This window comes from Podarcis pityusensis, assembly GCF_964106645.2.
Source record: "Podarcis pityusensis genome assembly, chromosome: 2".
Classification (NCBI taxonomy): domain Eukaryota; kingdom Metazoa; phylum Chordata; class Lepidosauria; order Squamata; family Lacertidae; genus Podarcis; species Podarcis pityusensis.
Window position 1 is genome coordinate 109,386,052 of NC_138029.1, and position 21,416 is coordinate 109,407,467.

The 21,416-nt window shown below is 46.8% G+C and overlaps 2 protein-coding genes and 1 pseudogene across 3 annotated transcripts; all 3 read right to left on the reverse strand.

The window, feature by feature from the left end:
• Positions 1 to 2,379: 2,379 nt before the first annotated feature.
• On the reverse strand, positions 2,380 to 3,346 carry LOC308470000 (olfactory receptor 2G3-like; the record flags this gene model as incomplete). The annotated part of the gene is made up of 1 exon (XM_080993193.1): positions 2,380 to 3,346. One exon carries the CDS (start codon positions 3,344 to 3,346, stop codon positions 2,402 to 2,404), a length of 945 nt encoding a protein of 314 aa, XP_080849319.1. The 3' UTR covers positions 2,380 to 2,401.
• A 492-nt stretch (positions 3,347 to 3,838) lies between these two features.
• On the reverse strand, positions 3,839 to 10,887 carry LOC308470001 (olfactory receptor 2G3-like; annotated as a pseudogene). Its single transcript, XR_013991594.1, has 2 exons — positions 10,826 to 10,887; positions 3,839 to 4,807 (listed from the first exon to the last, which is right to left on the reverse strand). The product of XR_013991594.1 is annotated as an olfactory receptor 2G3-like (transcript).
• A 3,084-nt stretch (positions 10,888 to 13,971) lies between these two features.
• Positions 13,972 to 16,134, reverse strand: LOC308469973 (olfactory receptor 2G3-like). The gene is made up of 2 exons (XM_080993136.1): positions 15,926 to 16,134; positions 13,972 to 14,984 (listed from the first exon to the last, which is right to left on the reverse strand). The coding sequence occupies exons 1-2, from the start codon at positions 15,998 to 16,000 to the stop codon at positions 14,037 to 14,039; spliced, it is 1,023 nt and encodes a 340-aa protein (XP_080849262.1). The 5' UTR covers positions 16,001 to 16,134; the 3' UTR covers positions 13,972 to 14,036.
• Between the last annotated feature and the right edge of the window lie 5,282 nt (positions 16,135 to 21,416).

Genomic DNA, 21,416 nt, shown 5'->3' on the forward strand with positions numbered 1-21,416 from the left:
AAGTAGACACTCCTCACACTAACTCACCCCTGTCTCCCTAAGAAGCACACTCATTATGCCTAGGCCAGTTTTGCACACTGGCAAATGATCTCTATTTATTTAAAATGCATATACCCTGCACTGCATTCTGAGATCTCTGGGCAGGGGACAATAAGACATAATCTGTTTGCGATAAATAAAATTAGCATAAGCCATTAATCTCATGGAGTCGTCCATAGGTTGGCCTCTTGGTCTGCTACGAGGGTCTTTGATAGGGAAGCAGGTTCCTCAACCCTGGGCCCCTGAAACTCTTACAGGACTGACTGTGGATGGTGTTCTGTAGACCAGAGATGGGCCAATGTAGCCACGAGGCTGCAGTGAGGAAGACACCCTGAGGAGATACGTGAACCAAGGAAGACAGGAAACTGCCTTATACAAAGTTAGAGCATTAGTCCACCTATCTCAGAACTATGCCGACGGGCAGCAGCTGTCCATGACTGCAGGCATGTTTTTGCCAAGCCCTTTCTGGAGATGGCAGGCAGAGCGTGGAAGAGGAGTGGTGCGGTTGGAAAGGGAAGGCTTGCAGGAGTTGAGGGGAGTTGTTCAAAACGCTGGGAGGGCAGCACACTGGGAAAGGCTGCTTTACACCTTTCTATTCTGTCTGTGCAGAAGGAGCTGAAGCAGATGGAGGTTGAAAGTGAATAAACGAAAAGTCTTTAAAAAGTGGAAAGAGCATTAACATTTTTGGGTGTCAAGGGGAAGGGGGTAAAGGGACAGAACAGGAGACAGGTGGAGGCAGCGGAACACAATGGCATACGTTTGGAATCAGCTACATCATGTTTAATGTAAAGGATGGGGGTGGGAAGGAAAGGATTTCCCCCCTCAATGCTTACCTTCGTTTGTTGTTGTTGTTTAGTCGTTTAGTCGTGTCCGACTCTTCGTGACCCCATGGACCAGAGCACGCCTTGGTTAGTCTGCCTCATTCAGCCTTGACTCTTCTGGCTTAGCATCATCTCTCATAGTATCTGCATACATCTGGACATATACATGGGCACGCTAGCATGGTTGCTCTAACTCGAAAGGGGCCTGGTGGGGTCATGGGAGCTGATTTTATGATTCCTTCCTGAAGGAGGAGTACGAACCTGCCTCCCCACTTTTCAGCAGCTCTCCGATGAAGTCCCAGAAGGACCAGAGCTCAGACTGAGTAATTAGGGGAAAGCTACATCTTACACTGCAGCAATCAGCAAGGAAGCCTCAGAGATCCGTCCTCCTCCTCCTCCTCCTCACAGTTTCCTCAGGAGAGGGTGCCTGGCACCAGAGAAGGGATGGGAGGGAAAGGGCTACTTCACCCCTTAAGGAAAAGGGAGGAAGAATGCCTCCACCATCTTTGAATCAACAAGCAATGTGGACACTTAGAAAGTTGCTTGAAGAAATTTATTTTATTGCTTATTAATATTCAGAGTAGTCCAAATTGCTGCTTGGAAACGCAGGGATGTGTAGCAGTTAGAGAACATGATTTGGTCCAAGGGATCATCTGGGTTCATGTCACCACTCAGTCACAAAATTCACTAGGACAAAGGTTTTTGACCTTTTTGACTTCCCTGCTCCCTTGAGCAACTACTACACCCCTGTGGGGCTCAGCAGCCCAGTTATGTCACCCCTTGCCTGCAGAACTGGCAGCCTCTCACCCTTTTTCAAACACCCTTCCTTGCGGAGGGCTCCCTCAGCCTCCTCTCCTCTCCCCTCTCTTTGGGAGTCCTATGGACAACCGCTGCTGCCGCCCCGGTTTCTGAGCTGCCCTCCTCCCCAAAGAGAGGCGCCTCCCAGAGGCACCATTCGCCAGGGTAGCTTGCACCCAGGGCTGCTGCAATAAACAGCTGTGCAAGCCTTTGAGAGGCAGAGAAGTGAGAGGGCATCAGAGGAGGGAGTGAAGGAAAGAGAGACAGAGGCCAATGTTGCCCACAGAACCTCTGACCATCATTCAAGACACCCCAGGGTGTCATGGCACACTGGTTGAAAACCATTGCGCTAGGAGATGATTCACATCAGGGTTCCTTCCCCCTCTTCCATTGCTTGTCTCCTTGCAATGCATACGGCACAGTTCACTCCCCCCCACTTGTGTTGATCCTGCTACTCAGAGCCCTTCCAGTTATTTTCTATTGTTCTTCAACACGTTCCCGACACAATAATTGTGCGTTAGTGGCGGATTTATTCTGCTTTAGTTTGTTCTACGATGCCTCCTTGTTGCTGCCACATTAATAATTCTCATTATAGGCTAATTTGTTGGATTATTGTGTGGGTGATGACAAAAAAAGCAGCTTTGCGTAAGTGATTACTGTCATAGAAGTGATTTTATTGAAGGGTTTTTATTATTATTAAAATATATTGTGGAGCCTCTGAATGAAGTTGGGAGACATTGGGCTTAAGTTCTCTTCGTCAGTCTTCTTAGAGCTTTGTGTACCTCTTTGTTCCTCAGGGTATAAATGAGTGGATTGAGCATAGTGGTAACAAATGTATAGAAAAGGGAGGCCATCTTGGCTTTGTCATGGGCACTGTTGGACGGGGGCTGGAGGTAGGTGAAAATGGTTGTCCCAAAAAAGAGGGACACCACAATCAAATGGGAGGCACAGGTGTTTAAAGCCTTTCGCTTGCCCTCAGCTGAGCGGATTGCCAGTGTGGCAACTGCAATGTAGCCGTATGAGACCATAATGAGGCCTAGTGGTACTACAAGGAAGACTACGCTGGAAGCAAAGAGCACAGCCTCATTGAGAGAGGTGTCAACACAGGCCAACTTGATTAAGGCTGGCACCTCGCAGAAAAAGTGATCCACCCGGTTTTCTCCACACCGCGGGAGGCGAAGAGTCATCACCGTCTCCACCAGTGAGGTGGTAAGGCCACTAACCCAGGAGACGGCAGCCATTTTGAAGCATAGGGATTGGCTCATAAGGGCACCATAGCGCAGCGGGTGGCAAATGGCAGCATAGCGGTCGTAGGCCATGACAACCAAAAGAATACATTCTGTGGAGCCCAGAGCAAGGAAGATGTAGAGCTGGGCCACGCAGGCACCGTAACTGATGGTCTTGCTTTTCCGCCAGAAGTTTAACAGCATCTGAGGGCCCACACTGGTGGTGAAGCAAAGATCAAGGAAGGAGAGGTTGCTGAGGAAGAAATACATGGGGGTGTGGAGATGGGGGTCCAGCCGCGACACCACAATGATGGTTGTGTTGCCCAGCAGGGCCATCATGTAGCAGGGCAGGAGAATTGCAAAGAGCAACATCTCCAAGCGTGGACGGTCAGCCACTCCCAATAAAATGAATTCTCCTTGGTAACTGTGGTTACCTTCTTCCCATACTGCTTTCCTGTACATTATCTGGAAAAAGGAAAACAAGGAAAACAGTGAAACAGAGGCCAATGTTGCCCACAGAACCTCTGACCATCATTCAAGACACCCCAGGGTGTCATGGCACACTGGTTGAAAACCATTGCGCTAGGAGATGATTCACATCAGGGTTCCTTCCCCCTCTTCCATTGCTTGTCTCCTTGCAATGCATACGGCACAGTTCACTCCCCCCCACTTGTGTTGATCCTGCTACTCAGAGCCCTTCCAGTTATTTTCTATTGTTCTTCAACACGTTCCCGACACAATAATTGTGCGTTAGTGGCGGATTTATTCTGCTTTAGTTTGTTCTACGATGCCTCCTTGTTGCTGCCACATTAATAATTCTCATTATAGGCTAATTTGTTGGATTATTGTGTGGGTGATGACAAAAAAAGCAGCTTTGCGTAAGTGATTACTGTCATAGAAGTGATTTTATTGAAGGGTTTTTATTATTATTAAAATATATTGTGGAGCCTCTGAATGAAGTTGGGAGACATTGGGCTTAAGTTCTCTTCGTCAGTCTTCTTAGAGCTTTGTGTACCTCTTTGTTCCTCAGGGTATAAATGAGTGGATTGAGCATAGTGGTAACAAATGTATAGAAAAGGGAGGCCATCTTGGCTTTGTCATGGGCACTGTTGGACGGGGGCTGGAGGTAGGTGAAAATGGTTGTCCCAAAAAAGAGGGACACCACAATCAAATGGGAGGCACAGGTGTTTAAAGCCTTTCGCTTGCCCTCAGCTGAGCGGATTGCCAGTGTGGCAACTGCAATGTAGCCGTATGAGACCATAATGAGGCCTAGTGGTACTACAAGGAAGACTACGCTGGAAGCAAAGAGCACAGCCTCATTGAGAGAGGTGTCAACACAGGCCAACTTGATTAAGGCTGGCACCTCGCAGAAAAAGTGATCCACCCGGTTTTCTCCACACCGCGGGAGGCGAAGAGTCATCACCGTCTCCACCAGTGAGGTGGTAAGGCCACTACCCAGGAGACGGCAGCCATTTTGAAGCATAGGGATTGGCTCATAAGGGCACCATAGCGCAGCGGGTGGCAAATGGCAGCATAGCGGTCGTAGGCCATGACAACCAAAAGAATACATTCTGTGGAGCCCAGAGCAAGGAAGATGTAGAGCTGGGCCACGCAGGCACCGTAACTGATGGTCTTGCTTTTCCGCCAGAAGTTTAACAGCATCTGAGGGCCCACACTGGTGGTGAAGCAAAGATCAAGGAAGGAGAGGTTGCTGAGGAAGAAATACATGGGGGTGTGGAGATGGGGGTCCAGCCGCGACACCACAATGATGGTTGTGTTGCCCAGCAGGGCCATCATGTAGCAGGGCAGGAGAATTGCAAAGAGCAACATCTCCAAGCGTGGACGGTCAGCCACTCCCAATAAAATGAATTCTCCTTGGTAACTGTGGTTACCTTCTTCCCATACTGCTTTCCTGTACATTATCTGGAAAAAGGAAAACAAGGAAAACAGTGAAACACAAGTTAAAAATTGAGCTAGTATAAACAGCTGACGGAAGATTAGTGGTATCGTTCTAAGCCTATGATCACCCAAGATTCCCATACAGTGGTACCTCAGGTTACATACGCTTCAGGTTACAGACTCCGCTAACCCAGAAATAGTGCTTCAGGTTAAGAACTTTGCTTCAGGATGAGAACAGAAATCTTGCTCCGGTGGCGTGGCAGCAGCGGGAGGCCCCTTTAGCTAAAGTGGTGCTTCAGGTTAAGAACAGTTTCAGGTTAAGAACGAACCTCCGGAACGAATTAAATACTTAACCTGAGGTACCACTGTACTTGAAAAGAAAATAGATTTCCACATTCTATTCTAGGGTTGCGTTTTTGGCAATGTTGTTGAGCTTTGTTCGACATTTTTGAGCTATTTTTAAGGGAAATCGGCAAAAACAAAATTGCTGACATGTGTTTCCCAAACATTTTGCCCAGATACTACTTCTGATGGAAGGATTCTGTGTATGTCTGGGAAATTTCAACGTACGGCAACCATACCGTATTCCATGTCCAAGCTCTAGTAAGTGCCACCTCTGTCAAACAACTGCTGAATCTATGAATATGAACCAGAAACCATGAATACAACAAGAAAACATTCTTATTTCCATATGGCTTAACTGTGGTCCTCTAGCTGTTGCCAAGCTACAGCTCCTGTTAGCCTCTGCAAGCATGGCCTATAGTTAAGGGTGATGTGAGCTTTAGTTCAGCAACATCTGCAGGGCCAATGATTCCTCTGCTTTAATACATCACACCTTGCTATAGTAATGTGTGGGGAGAAACCCCACACATGACCCCGAGGTGATTCTTTAGCTCTTCTGACTGGTTTTCCTACCCAGACCATAGCTACGGAATGAACTATATCCTCAAGGGTTACAGAAGTCAAGTCCATGTTATAGTGCATAGCTAGGCAAACTAAGGCCCGTGGGCTGGATCCGACCCAATTGCCTTTTAAATCTGGCCCACGGATGGTCCGGGAATCACCGTGTTTTTACATGAATAGAATGTGTCCTTTTATTTAAAATGCATTTCTGGGTTATTTGTGGGGCATAGGATTTTGTTCACCCCCCCCATATAGTCCCACCCCCCACAAGTTCTGAGGGACAGAGGACCGGCCTCCTACTGAAAAAGTTTGCTGACCCCTGCTATAGTGCATAATACATAGTTGAGGATAGCTATGTTTGTGCATTACCGGGGGGGGGGGGGGCGGTGTGGATCCAGAGGTAAGAGTAAGATGAGACCATGGTTGAATCTAGACATATATAAAAAACGCTGTGAAAATGCTCTTTTTAAAAAAAAAACCAACCAAAACATTTTAAAATATATATTGAATTTCCCATTAGCTCACTATCACCATCTAGTGTCACATTTGTATAACGCAATTAAAACACACTTAAAACATTATATTTGAAGCTGAGTCCCATCTGACCAACTAAACCAGGGTTGGGAAACCTCATGCCCAGCAGTGAAAGGCAGCCTTCCAGGTCTCTTAAGAGTTCTCCCCACTGTCTCTGCTTTGCCCCCCAAGTGTTTCTCCCTGGCTGGAATCTGCCCTTGAATGCTGCTACTGTCTCTTGCTTGAGGGTAGGGTGTGTAGTGTGTGTGTAGAAACTAGCCTAACATATGAAAAGCAAAGCTTACATTTGCTGTTCCACCCACTTTTGCCCTTGGCCCCTCCCACTGATGAGTGGTCCTCAGAAGGTTGCCAGAAGGAATATGTCTTTGGGTGAAAAGTCTTCTCCACCCCAGAACTGAGCAGTCACAAGGAATGGGGTGAAATTTTCACTTCTCATGGCACTGGATGATATGCTTTCCCCACCTTTTATTGTATTGGTTTCCTTAACATCCAGCCTCATTTAGAGGTCTGATGACCTACAAAGCCAACTCGTTTTTTTGTGATCATTAGTTGCCGTTTTATTGTTCCCCTGTTTCTTTTAGGCATCGGCAGCTCATCCCCTCTCCTTGTTCTTGCAGGTGCTTCCAGATTGAGGCTTAATATCACAAATGGGTCAAGATATCACAAATTCATCGTTAGAAAGTTACTGGATCTGAAGCTCTTCTAGACCCTATCTTCTCTTTCGAGATCCTTCCAATTTCTCCCATTGTTTTGGATATATTGTAGTACTCCAATAATTTGGCAAGCCACTCTATTTTTGTTGGTATAATACCACAGAGACAGGGACTGGGAGGTGTTTAAAGGATACTTGCAAAACCATATTGAAAAATCAGAACTCCTATTAGAATAAACAAGTTCCGTCTTAAATACTGAAATACTAAATAAGATGGATAACAATGTGTAATAGAAAAGGAAGCATGAAATTACCGTATTTTTTGCTCTATAAGACTCACTTTTTTCCTCCTAAAAAGTAAGGGGAAATGTGTGTGCGTCTTATGGGGCGAATGCAGGCTGCACAGCTATCCCAGAAGCCAGAACAGCAAGAGGGATTGCTGCTTTCACTGCGCAGCGATCCCTCTTGCTGTTCTGGCTTCTGAGATTCGGAATATTTTTTTTCTTGTTTTCCTCCTCCAAAAACTAGGTGCGTCTTGTGGCCTGGTGCATCTTATAGAGCGAAAAATACTGTAGGTTAAAGGTGTGTGAAAGAAAGTAATAGAAGTGGAAAGAAATTGCAGTTGAGTAGACTGGAAGTCTAACACAAAGGTGGGGTGAGGGGTGGTGGATGGTGATGGGAAAAGGAATTATCTGTGGGATTGAGTGTTTAAGGATTGTATGAAATGTATGTTTGCATGCTTGTATATTCGCAATATGTGTATATTAATGCTGAATTATTTTAACAATAAAACCTTTTTTTAAAAAAGAAGAAGCTCTTCTAGACTAGGAAAATCTAAGAGTTTGGATTCCTTTTAGTTTAGAAAAAAAACCCTTGAAAGATTATTATTGACCTAACTACGCATTAGCTGCAAACTCAAGTAACAGAAACACTAAAGCTGTTTTTAATAAAGATATTCAATCTGCTCCCCACCTGCATTTTCAAGCCACCTTCCTCTGACACGTTTTTTCTATTCATTTCCAAGCACATGTCTCAAAAGTGTGACGGTAAGAAACTTCAGGGAGGAAAGCAAAGCACAGCAAAATACCGCGTAAAGTGCTACATCCCATGAATAGAAAAATATTTCATCTCTGCTAATCTCTTTAATTCTATCATTCACAGCCCCTTTCTTTCTCAAGACGTTCCTCACATTACCTCACCTCTGTCTCAGTGAGAAGCAGATCGATTGATTCCAGCTTAGTTTTGCATGTGGGCTATGGGTATCATTTTAATTCTTTAAAATGTGAGTAGCCTGCACTGCATTCTGAGATCTCCAGGACGATTGAAGCATGGAAACCCAAGCCATTTGCAATAAATTAAATTAACAAGAACTTAAGAAGAAGAGCCGTGCCGGGTCAAACCAATGGCCCATCCAGTCCAGTGTCCTGTTCGCACAGTGGTTGACCAGATTTTCTGTGGGAAACCCACAGGAGTGTGGAGGTAACGCTCCGCTTGTGCTGAGGCACACCTCGCACCCAGCATGCAACAGTGTGCCAAGGAGCCTTGTGCCCACGCTCCTTGAACTCCTGCCCCTTGGCTAGAAGACAGGATTTCCCCCCTGACCTTTTATCCTTTTATAAGATCTGTTTACTAGACAGAACGCTTGGCTGAAGCATGACAAGGAACACAGACACAATCCACTTTTGCAACACCTGCTGACCCGTGTATTAGCTAACGTTTAAAATGTGCTTAGATGGAATGTGTTAAAAGTTCAGAGTGGTTTCACTACCTCTTTTCCAGCTGTATTTTATCCAATAAAAAGAGGCTCCACGAAGCTTGCCTTTCAGCCTGCTCCTGCACAGCTCACTTGCATCCAACCTCCTGTTGTCCTTGTTATTCCATGGAGTGGTGCATAGTTTTGTCTCTTGGTCTGCTAGGCGAGCCTTTGTTCAGGGAGCTGGTGGCTCAACCCTGGGCGAATGAAGTTCTCATAGAATCATAGAATCATAGAGTTGGAAGAGACCACAAGGGCCATCGAGTCCAACCCCCTGCCAAGCAGGAAACACCATCAGAGCACTCCTGACATATGGTTGTCAAGCCTCTGCTTAAGACCTCCAAAGAAGGAGACTCCACCACACTCCTTGGCAGCAAATTCCACTGTCAAACAGCTCTTACTGTCAGGAAGTTCTTCCTAATGTTTAGGTGGAATCTTCTTTCTTGTAGTTTGGATCCATTGCTCCGTGTCCGCTTCTCTGGAGCAGCAGAAAACAACCTTTCTCCCTCCTCTATGTGACATCCTTTTATATATTTGAACATGGCTATCATATCACCCCTTAACCTCCTCTTCTCCAGTTCTCACTGGACTAACTCTGGATAGAACTCTCAGGTCAGCCTGGATAGCTCAGTTGGTTAGAGTGTGGTGCTGATAATATCAAGGTTGCAGGTTTGATCCCTGTATGGAGCAGCTGCATATTCCTGCCTTGCAGGAGATTGGACTACTAGATGATCCTCAGAGTCCCTTCCAGCTCTACAATTCAGAGATTCCATGATTCTGCAGTCCATAGCAGTGGCGTAGCGTGGGGGGTGCAGGGGGGGCCGGCAACACCGGGCACAACATCTGGGGGGGCGCGCTCGCACTCGCAGCTCTCTGCCCCTACCTGGCTCACTCACTCTCTCTCACTGCGGTGCTGGCTGTGCGAATCCGATCCGAGCCGCTGGGTCGCCGCTCACTGTGGAGGGGGTGGGTGCCAGGCGTGCGGTGCGGAGAGAGAGCGAGGGACTATCTGGGGGAGGGACAGTGCAGCGGCCGCCCAGCGCAGCGCTGAGCGCGAGAGAAAACCACACCAGACCAGACCAGGCAGCAGCAAGAAGAAGCTGGCAGCGGCGGCAGGTTAGGGGTTAGGGGGCGCAAATTACTTGCCTTGCCCCGGGTTAGGGGGCGCAAATTACTTGCCTTGCCCTGGGTTAGGGGGCGCAAACTTGCCTTGCCCCGGGTGCTGACAACCCACGCTACGCCGCTGGTCCATAGATAGGTCCATGCAGTCATGAGGCTACAGTGAGGAAGATACCAGCGGTATCTTAGGTGTGCCTATGGAGCAAGAAGATAGGAATCTGCCTTACACCACATTAGAGCGTTAGGCCATCTATCTCAGTATTATACCATGTTCTTCCACCTTGCATCCCCAGATGTTGTTGGACCTCAACTCCCATCATCCCCAGCCACCTTAGCTGATGGTGGCGCTTGCAACCCAACAACATCTGGGGACCCAAGCTTGAAGGACATTGGTCTATACTGATGGCAGCAGCTGCCCAAGGTTGCAAGCATGGGTCTCTCCAAGCCCTTCCTGGCGATTGCGCCTGTATGCAGAGCAGATGTTCTGCAACTGAGCTACAGCCTTCCCTGTGTGACTAGAAGGAGAGGGGCAGAGAGAAAAGACAAAGACGGTGGGAGACACCCAAGTGAGGGGGAGCCAAGCAAAGGAGGAGACTGTGTAGACGGATAGAGGCAAAGAGATGGAGAGAGAGAGGCAGAGAACTAAAGCAGAATGGAACAGTGGGAAAGGGAAGGCTTTGAGGAAGATGTTAGGGAGAGACATCCGTCAGGCTGATGATTGGGAGAGGGAGGGAGGAGTGGACCTAGTTTAGATTTGCAAAGAAACCCACAGCATTCAACACATAGACTTCCGTCCTCAACCTGGTGCCCTCCAGATGTTTCAAGACTACAACTCTTGTGAATAAGCGTAACAATCCCATCCTCCCTGACTATGTCAGCTGGGCTGATGGGAACATCTGGAAGGCCCCATGCCAGGGAAGGCTGCTTGACACCTCTGTGCTATGTACAGAAAGAGATGAAGCAGATGAAGAATGGAACTGAATGCAGAGAGTTGAAATGCCATGCATTTTGAGCCAGCTTCGTAAGGATCGATGATAGTGGGGCGGAGGGAGGGAAGGAGAGCTCCCTCGCCAGCTCTTACCCTGGTTGGCCTTCCTAATTCAGCCCAGCGCCTTGGCTCCTCTGGCTCAGCATTGTCCTCAAGAGTACCTACATGCACCTGTGCACCTGCATGGGCACACTAGCATGATTTCTCTCGCTCAAAAGGGGCCTGTGGGGTCAGGAGAGATGATTTTATTATGACATCACAGAGAAGGGCCGTAATGTCTCTTCCCACTTTTCAGCAGCTCTCCTGTCATGGGGCCCCAGAAAGACCAGAGCTCAGATGGAATCATTAGGGAGAGAAAAAATACACATTATAATGAGCAAGGAAGCCCCAAAGTCTCCCCTCCTCCTCCTCCCTTGCACAGCATCCTCAGGAGGAGTTGACTTGCACCAGAGAAGGGATGGAAGGAAAAGAGCTGCTTAACCCTTTAAGGGCAAAGGGCATTGGAGGAGTGCTGTTCCAGTATTTAAATCCTCAAGCAATAAGTAAACTTTAAAAGTTGCTAGAAGACATTGATTTTCCCGAGAACTTCAAATTACTGTTTGGAAACACCCACACCCACCCCAAAACATTTGTGCTTTAAAAAGTTACAGGAAAGTAGCAGGAAGTTATGGGATCTGTACTGAATGGGAATAAAGCAGTGTGACTTCTCCCAGGACTGTTGCAGCTACAAGCCGTATTGAAAGTGGGATTGCACCACGGGCATAGACAGGCTTTATGGGGGGTTTTTTTGGGAGGGGGGAACTGAGTTATCTGCGACCTGATTGGTCAGTTAGATAAGTATTTTTATTTATTGACTTCATTTCAGGGCACAGCTGCCCCCTGCCCCCCCCCCCCAGGAACGCCCATGGATTGCACATAACGCCTGCTCATAACATCCTGAGCACAAACAGTTATGGATGTGTAATAAAAAGAGGCATCTGGAAGGGCCCACAGCTCCAACCCTTTGTTCCAGGATATATCGGACTTGCTTTATGGCAACTGCATTGGGACATATTCAGAAGACCATTGTATCACAAGGAGTTATGTGCAGTGTTCCAAAGATTTCCCCCTTGAATGCCTTCAGAAGTGCCCAGGCATAGGCGGGGCCTAGCATTTGCAGCCTTGTAGAGCATAGCTCTCTAAGAATTAATTGCATTAATTGTTACCTTTAAGAGATGCGTTAATTTTTAATAGATAGGTTTTAATTCTATTAATGTTTATTAATGTCTGTCTCCTCTTGCTTCATTCTTTATTTTCCTCATCCTGTTAATAAAACCCATTAAAGAGCAATTTTGATGGTCTTTGTTGTCCATCTGAATCTTAAAGGTCCACTGTCTTAGGCAGAACACCAACCTTTTTTGAGTTAATGCATCTGACTGGAGTGAGCCAGCAGTAAATCACACTGAGCAAGTTGGAGTTAACTAGCAAAAACAGAATCTGTAGAGGAATGTCAGGCCTATTGGGCACAGCAAGTCATCTCCAGCAGGTCTTGCCCCCATGAAGCAGTTGCTGAGTTTCCCCATAGCTGCCTAAGACCCCTCCTCACCAGGGTTACCCCCCAAGCAATCTGAGACTGCTCCTGGGTGAAGCTAACTTCTTCTCTGCCCTTTTCATGCCTCTCCTGGTTATAGGAGATCAGCAGGGAGGGAGCTCATCACAGCAGGTGGGCGAGACACCCATGCCTCTTCACCAGCCAGACTCATCTCTACCTCGTGGTCTCCCTCCTTTCTTGCTTCAGCTCCTGTCTCTGAATCTGGACTTCTCTCTGCTACAGGCTCCTCTGAGTCACTAAGCCTTGTTACCTCTTCAGCTTCCAACACCTCCTCCCAGTCTTCTCCCTTTGACCCCTCAGTGTTGTCCCACCACCAATCCCCAAGCTCTGAGCTGCTTCCTCCCACCATTCCTCAACTTCAAACCAGTCCATGACAGCATTTTACTATGGCTGATCATGTCATGGGAACCAAGAGTGTTGTATTATTGCTGGTGGGAGCAGCTTCAGTACCACAGAACCAGTTTGGCACTGTTTCCCCTCTCCCCACCCTGCATCTTTGGCCTTACAGTGGACCTTTGGGAAGGAAGATTGATCCTTCATTTTTATTCCTATCTACCTAATGGTTATATTAATGACAGTCATAAAAAAAGGTAAAGGGCCCCTGACAGTTAAGTCCAGTCGCAAACGACTCTGGGGCGGTCATCTCGCTTTACAGGCCGAGGGAGCCAGCGTTTGTCCACTCGGCAGACAGTTTTTCCGGGTCATGTGGCCAGCATGACTAAGCTGCTTCTGGCACAACGGAATACCAAAACCAGAGCAGCGCACGGAAACACCATTTACTTTCCCACCACAGCAGTACCTATTTATCTACTTGCACTGGCGTGTTTTCGAATTGTTAGGTTGGCAGAAGCTGGGACCGAGCAACGGGAGCTCACCCCGTCGTGGGGATTCGAACCACCGACCTCCTGATCAAAAAGCCCGAGAGGCTCAGTGGTTTAGACCACAGCGCCACCCGTTTCCCCAACGACAGTCGTACTAAAAGAAAAAATAAAGTTTTAGGCAAGTGAAGAGTGCCACAAAAGTGGTCAAAGAGGGTTTCTTATTGTTATTAAAAGATACTATAAACATGCACAGCCATTGTGTTGAGGCTTTAAATATCAATTGACAAGATCCAAAAGTAAGGAGTGTGCTTAGGTCTTGCTTCTGGCTAGACATCTCATTGGTCAGTGTGAAAGCAGGATGCTAGACTTAGGGTTGCCATATTTCAAGAGGTAAAAATCCAGACACAGAAATCTGTTGAGCTTTTTTAGGGCAATCGCCCGATAGCACCTCTGCTGTCGCTGTGCCCTAGACACCTATGCCAGAGCCCGGGTAGCCAGAGTCAGAGCATGAACCAGAGTTACCTGTGCACATTTTTTCTTTAAAAAAGCCCAAACCAGGACATTTGCTTTAAAATATAAAATCCTGCCCTGGGATGGGCATGTAGGACGCCCAAAACAGGGCATGTCTGGGAATTCCAAGACATATGGCAAGGCTGGACTAGATAGGATTTTAGCTTGATCCAGTTGGCTCATCTTAAGCAACCTGTAGTCGACCTTCGGGAATAACCATTATAATAACGCTGAAAGTAGCCTAATTCGTTGGATTATTCTGTGGGTGACGAAAATGAAAGGGGAGCTTTGTACATTTCAACAGTGCCATATAAGTGATCAATGAGGACTTTTTATTAAAATATACCGCAGAGCCTCTGAATGAAGTTGGGAGACATTGGACTTAAGTTCTCTTCATCAATCTTCTTAGAGCTTTGTGCACCTCTTTGTTCCTCAGGGTATAAATGAGTGGATTGAGCATAGTGGTAACAAATGTATAGAAAAGGGAGGCCATCTTGGCCTGGTCATGGGTACTGTTGGACGGGGGCTGCAGGTAAGTGAAAAGGGCTGTTCCAAAAAAGAGAGACACGACAGTCAAGTGGGAAGCACAGGTGTTGAAGGCCTTCCGCCTGCCCTCAGCTGAGCGGATCCTTAACACAGCAGCCACAATGAAGCTATAAGAGACCATAATGAGGCCTACGGGTGCTACAAGGAAGAGCACACTGGAAGTAAAGAGCACAGCCTCAGTGAGCGAGGTGTCAGCGCAGGCCAGTTTGATTAAGGCTGGCACTTCACAGAAAAAATTGTCTATTCGGTTCTCTCCACACCGTGGGAGCCGAAGAGTCATCACTGTCTCCATCACTGGGTTGCAAAGGCCACTAACCCAGGCAGCAGCCGCCATTTTGTAGCATACAGAGTGGCTCATAATGGTAGTGTAGCGCAGCGGGTGGCAGACGGCAGCATAGCGGTCGTAGGCCATGACAACCAAAAGAACACATTCTGTGGAGCCCAGAGCGAGGAAGATGTAGAGCTGGGCCACATAGGCACCATAACTGATAGTCTTGCTTTTCCTCCAGAAGTTCACCAGCATCTGAGGGCCCACACTAGTGGTGAAGCACAGATCAAGGACAGAGAGATTGGTGAGGAAGAAATACATAGGGGTGTGGAGATGGGGGTCCAGTCGCGACACCACAATGATGGTTGTATTACCCAGCAAGGTAATCGTGTAGCACACCAGGACAAGACCAAAGAGCAACATCTCCAAGCGTGGGCGGTCAGCCACTCCCAGTAAAATGAATTCTCCTTCATAGCTCTGATTACCTTCTTCCCACAATCCTTCCCTGTACATTATCTAGAAAAGGAAGGAACAAAAATAGCAAAACACCTACTCAAAATGGAGCTCGGATAAACAGTTGGCACAAAAGCAATAGTGGCATGGTTGCAAGACTGTGATCACCCAATGATTCTCATTCTTGGACATGAGACTAGTCCCCATTCTCCAAATCCAAGCTCCAGTTAAGTGTACTCTCTACCCAAACTGCTTCTGAATCTTTGTAGTATGAATATATACCAGGAATCATGTGTACAAGAAAACCTTCTCATGTTTACATGACTTAACATTTAGCCCTCCATATGTTGCTGAAGCACAATTCTGTTCAGCCCCAGCAAGCATGGCCAAATACTGGGATGATGGGAGTTGTAGTTCACCAACATCTGGGGTGCCAAATGTAATCTACTATTTTTTTAAAAAAACAACAACAACAGATGATTGTCAGAAGAATAGGGTGCAGACTTATACAGTGGTACATCGGGTTACATACACTTCAGGTTACATAAGCTTCGGGTTACACACTCCGCTAACCCAGAAATAGTGCTTCAGGATAAGAACTTTGCTTCAGGATAAGAACAGAAATCGGGCTCCGGCGGCCCGGCGGCAGCAGGAGGCCCCATTAGCTAAAGTGGTGCTTCAGGTGAAGAACAGTTTCAGGTTAAGAACAGAACTCCAGAACAAATTAAGTACTTAACCCGAGGTACTGCTGTATGCAGTTTTATAGACATGACTTGACTAGAGAGCTGCGCTGTGTGAATTTCAAAGAATGGCCGTGTTTAGGTTAGCATATTTTTTTCATAAGGAGCAAATTACGTAACTTCATTTCAAAATACAAGCTCAATCAAATGTCTCCTCCATCCCCAGTCAATACACATTTAATCAACATGAAGACATGGTGTAGCTTTGCTTTCAACAGTATTGTTGCATGCCCCCTGAATATTCAAAGGGTCCCAGATGCTTACCCAGGGTTCCGTTTCCTTGGACTGAGGGACAGCGGAGACGGTGGTGTCTTTAATAGAGATGGTTTCTTTGCACATATATACCACCTGGGCCTATGATGGAGGGGTTGGCAGCATTACACTCCAAGAGGGTCTTCCTTCTCCCATAGCCACAGCCTTGGATTCCAGTAGAAATCAGGTATGACTCTCCCTCTGTCTTTCTAGCATGTAGCTTTTTCTCCAGCTTCTAGCTCTCCTAACTCAATTTTGCACTCTGGCCTTGGTCTTCCTGGCTAGCATGTAGTTGAGGGAGGGACACCCACCCATTTGCACAGAGCCACTGCCTTTGTTACCTTAAATCCTACTTAGTGGGCCAATACCAGGCTGGTCTAGCTAGTCCAAGAACTGAATCCATGCTGGATCCAGGAATTAGAAGGGGCCCAGGCACACAGCCTGTCCCCCCTCAAATTCGTAACAGTATTTTCATAGAATCATAGAACTGTAGTGTTGGAAGGGACCCCTGTGGGATGTGAAGGGACAGTCGAGTGCAACAGTCCGACAGAGGACTAAGGACCTCCATGTTCTAACCGGTTGCTGTGACAACCAGTTTGGTGGTTGCTGGTAGTTTTGAGAGATAACTGCTCAGTTGCATGACTTTATTATTGCTACAGCAAATGAAAGAGACTATGCACAACTTGTAAAACATCTTAGCAAAGAAGTGGACGTCAAGGAACTGGGAGATGTTCAGTACTACCTCAGGATTCAAGTTGAAAGAGAAGAAGACAGCTCATTTCTTCTCAACCAAAGGCAAAAGATCCATGAACTAATTGAAAGCATGCAGATGCAAGCTGAAAACACAGTTGCTACACCCATGGTCACTGACTTCTTAAAGAATCATCAGAATTCAAACCCGTTGCCAGACAACAATGAGTATCGGTCAATGGTTGGTAAACTTTCGTATTTAGTTACCACATGTAGACCTGACATAGCCAGTGATGTGGGGATACTTAGTAGAAAAGTAAATGCCCCCACTGAATATGATTGGGCAGGAGTTTAAAGCGTGGTGCAGTATCTAAAGGGTACTATATATTCTACGTTAAAGTTACCAGCCGTCAGTAATCCTAGTTTGATTGGGTATACTGAGGCAGATTGGGCTGGCAATAATGCTGATTATAAATCCACAGGTGGATATGTGTTTATGTTCGGGGATGGACCTGTTTCATGGGGTAGTTATAAACAGAACTGTGTAGCATTATCTTCCACAGAAGCAGAGTATGTTGCAGCTATAAAAGTATGCAGAGAGGGGGAGAGTGGCAAGGGAGACAGCTCAAAGCAGGAGACAGGGATGCGGAATCTCATATGTTTGGAGACATCTGCATAATGATCAATGCAAAAGGTGGAAAAAAAAGGGAAATGCTCCCCACCCCCAGAAAACTCTTACTTGGGTTGGCTTGCCTAATTCAGTCCAGCGCCTGGGCCCTTCTGTCTCAGCACATGTGTCCCATAGTATCTGTTAGTACCTGCACATCTACATGACCATAGTAGCACGGTCTCTCTCAAAAGGGGCCTTCTGGAGTCAGGAGAACTGATTTTATGATGTTATCCAGCAGGGAGGTAGTGGAGGAAGTTGCTCTCCACCTCCAACTTCAGCAGCTCCCTGAAGAACCATCATGGAGCCGCAGATGGAACAGAACTCAGACTCAATAATTAGGGGGAAATTTTACAAAGGCTCAAAGGACTCTCCTCCTCCTCACTTGCATAATGTCCTCTGGAGGCTGTGACTTGCATGAGGGAAATCATGGAAAGGAAAATACTACTTAACTCCTTAGGGAGCAAAAGTTTTTGAATTAACTAGCTATATGGGAATAGGCAAGGTGAGGGTCAATACTTCCATAGAGTGTATAAGGTCCAAGCCCACCAAAGGTAATCTCATTGCAGACCTTCCTGTAGACCCGTTCAACCCGTTGCCGGCCCAAGAAGGGGGATTCTCCAGCAATAGATGTGGCCATAAGATATTGTCTGTCTCCTCTTCCTTCGTTCTTTATTTTCCTCATCTGACGGAGCCAGCCGTCACAAATGGCGCAGTTTAGCATAAAATAAAGACACAGAGAGCCAGCAATATTTTCAGGATGGTATGAGCAGCTCCTTTCGAACTTCTCTTCTCTCCCGTAACTTTTATTATCCTTTGTTCTCTCCTCACGCATGGCCGTTTGCCAATGTCTCACATTACCTACATCCGGTCATGGCTTAAACCCACCCATCGCCATATAGGGTTATTACTGCCCAGAGGGGGAACATAACTCCATATAAGGCTATGCACTTAATACACTGCAAGGCACGGACATGCAGGTCACTGAGGTCAGCGAGGCACCAGGTGGCGCTACAAGCCTTTTTCATGACTTCCTGGCTCCCACATGCCCTCTTTCTTTATTTTATATCAGAGTCATATATATCAGTACCAATACGGTTATATCGAGCGCTATAGGCGACTCTTGTGAGAACCATGCAGTACATACAGAAATTAAGGAAGGAATACATTGGATACAGCAACACAAAATAATGCAAATAACTACTATAATGATCACTAAAATCAATAAATGTCGAAGCCAACTTCCATCCGGAAGCCAAGAATATAAGAATTCTGATTCCAAGCTGCATGGTAGGCTTCCTTTCTAGTTTATTAGCCATGCACTGGTGTCACTCCTATAGCACTGAGATTGGCCACTGTATGTTCCTGTAAGAGAACAAGAGCTATTAAAAGTGAATTTCAATGTATATTGACAGTTTGGATATATGCCCCATGATTCTTTCCCCTCTTTAATTTGAAAATAAATGGGGGCAGGCTCATGGAGGGTCAATTGTACTGGAGGCCAAAAAGTTTGCTTAGGGGATATAATATTAGTAAATTGAAAAGATCCATTGACAGGCACACCATGAAGCATTATGCCAGAATGACTGGCAAAGGGTGCCATGTGCATACACAGCCAACATTTAGAAGCATGCCATAAACTGGCAAACATAATCATATCTTGTACAAAAATATTATCCCTCCATATCTTATGATAATTTTCTCCCCTAAAAGTCTTATTCAACAACGCTGTTCTTCTAGTTCGAAAGTGGCTGAGCCGTGGATACTGCCACCCAGAGTAGGAAGCTGACAACTGCTTGCCAGCCGATGAGGTGAAATATGGTGGTTTCAACTGGACTGGGTTGTCTGCTTCCCTTCCTTGTATAACGGTGCAGCAAAGGATGGCAAGGCAAATGGTGAGGAAGGCAAACACTGCCAGATGCAGCTCGTGTGCAGCACCTCTAGGTGGCGCATGCGGAAAGGTTTCAATGCTTCACCCACAAAATATTGACAAAGTGTAGGGGAGTTCCGCATGCCTTGAGGCAGGACAACCCACTGATATCGCTGGGTGGGCTCCGAATTGTTATATACTGGCAATGTAAAAGCAAACCGTTCCCTGTCTGCTGGAGCCAGTGGGATGAAAATGGTTCAATGTGGCCGAAAGTCAATTGTTCAGAAATAAGCTGTTCAGAACCAAGCCAGTGCCGCTGCTGCTGTTTTTTCTTTTGGTAGAGGCCACTATTCTACCCAAACTGGGGTATCGGTGATCCTGGTTTGCCACACTGGAAACAAGTTGTATCGGTGGCTACAGGCTGGTTTTCATTTAGCGCTGCTGCCAGCAGATGAACCTTGTGGGTGGCTGTACCTACAGACTGACAAATGCGAAGCATGGCTGCTGTGTCTGTGGCAGGATTGTGTATTATCGGTCGTAACGCAACCTTACAATCCTCATTGGCATTTTCAAAGGCCAATTGTTTGATAATTATTTGTTTGGCTTCAGGATTTTCAATTTGGCGACTCACTGCTGTAAGCAGCCTGTCCATAAAGGAAGAATGTGATTCTCTTGCCTCTTGCCTGATTGAACCCCACCTTGATTGAATACTGGGTTCTGGGATTTTTCTCATTGCTTGTTTAGCAGCAAGAGCAGTGTCCCTCAATAAGATTTGCAGCAGTGTGGCTTGCACTGAAGCTTGAGCGAAGGGACCACGCCCCATCATGGCATCTATGACGTCTGCGAGGGTAACATTTGGATTATTTCCTCTGACTTGTTGTAACAAGGCTGGAGCATAAGCACGGCAGGCAGTTTCCCATTCGTGGGCAAACAAAACACCAGCTGATGGGGGTAACACTGTATGGGCCTCTGGAACCAAGAGCTGGGCTAATGTGGCTTCTAAAAGCGCCTGCGTATATGGGGCTTGGAGTCCATTGGCCTTTACTGACTGTTGCAGCTCTCTCAAGATCTTAAAGTCAAAAGGTTGGTGTTGGGCTTGGGTGCCTGCCGGGGCACCAGCAGGGGGCACAATAACAGGGAATGCCATAGTATCCTGAATTAAGGAACAGGCAAGGACTGCACGTTGAAAAGGGGTAGCTGGTTCTGCCGCTGAAAGAGCAGGGTCATTTCCAGCCAGACCACGGTATTTTTGCAGGATTGGGTCCTCTGGTGAGGAACTGTAGTCCGGAGGTTTGGGGTCTGGAGCTGCTGGCAAAGCAAGTATTGGAACAGACGCTAACACAGCAGGCTGGACTAAGGAAGCTGGAGGTTGTGTTGGCAATGCAGCCAGGGAGATATTTTTTGGTGATAAAGAGCCCATGGCGTAATGAACCTTGCACCATGCATTTAGAATCCGAATACCAATGCTGGGGTGCCCATGAAAATGTGCCCTGATCTTGTCCCAATGTTTCAATTCCCAAGTCCCATCTGCAGGAAACCAGGGGGAATGCTCTTCGATGGCCAGAATGAGCTGTATCAAATCACCCTCCGGAACTTCCAATTTGTTGGAGGAGAGGAGAAATTTTAAGTCTTTTAAAAATTTCTGTTGGGGAGTAGACAAAGAGCTGCCCATTTTTCTAAAATCGAGATAAAAGAGGGATCGAACTCACCGGGATCTTTTTAAGATGATTAGTGCTTGAAACCCTTGCCGGGCGTGGTAAGCCGATGATATCCGTTGCGTGGATCGAAAAACCTCACACGGTTTTCTTTTAAAAGCCTCAGACGTATTCTTTTAGTCAGCCTCACACAGGGCACCACTTGACGGAGCCAGCCGTCACAAATGGCGCAGTTTAGCATAAAATAAAGACACAGAGAGCCAGCAATATTTTCAGGATGGTATGAGCAGCTCCTTCGAACTTCTCTTCTCTCCCGTAACTTTTATTATCCTTTGTTCTCTCCTCTCGCATGGCCGTTTGCCAATGTCTCACATTACCTACATCCGGTCATGGCTTAAACCCACCCATCGCCATATAGGGTTATTACTGCCCAGAGGGGGAACACAGCTCCATATAAGGCTACGCACTTAATACACTGCAAGGCACGGACATGCAGGTCACTGAGGTCAGCGAGGCACCAGGTGGCGCTACAAGCCTTTTTCATGACTTCCTGGCTCCCACACTCATCCTGTTAATCAAACCCATTAAAGAGCCATTTTGATGGTCTTTGTTGTCCATTTG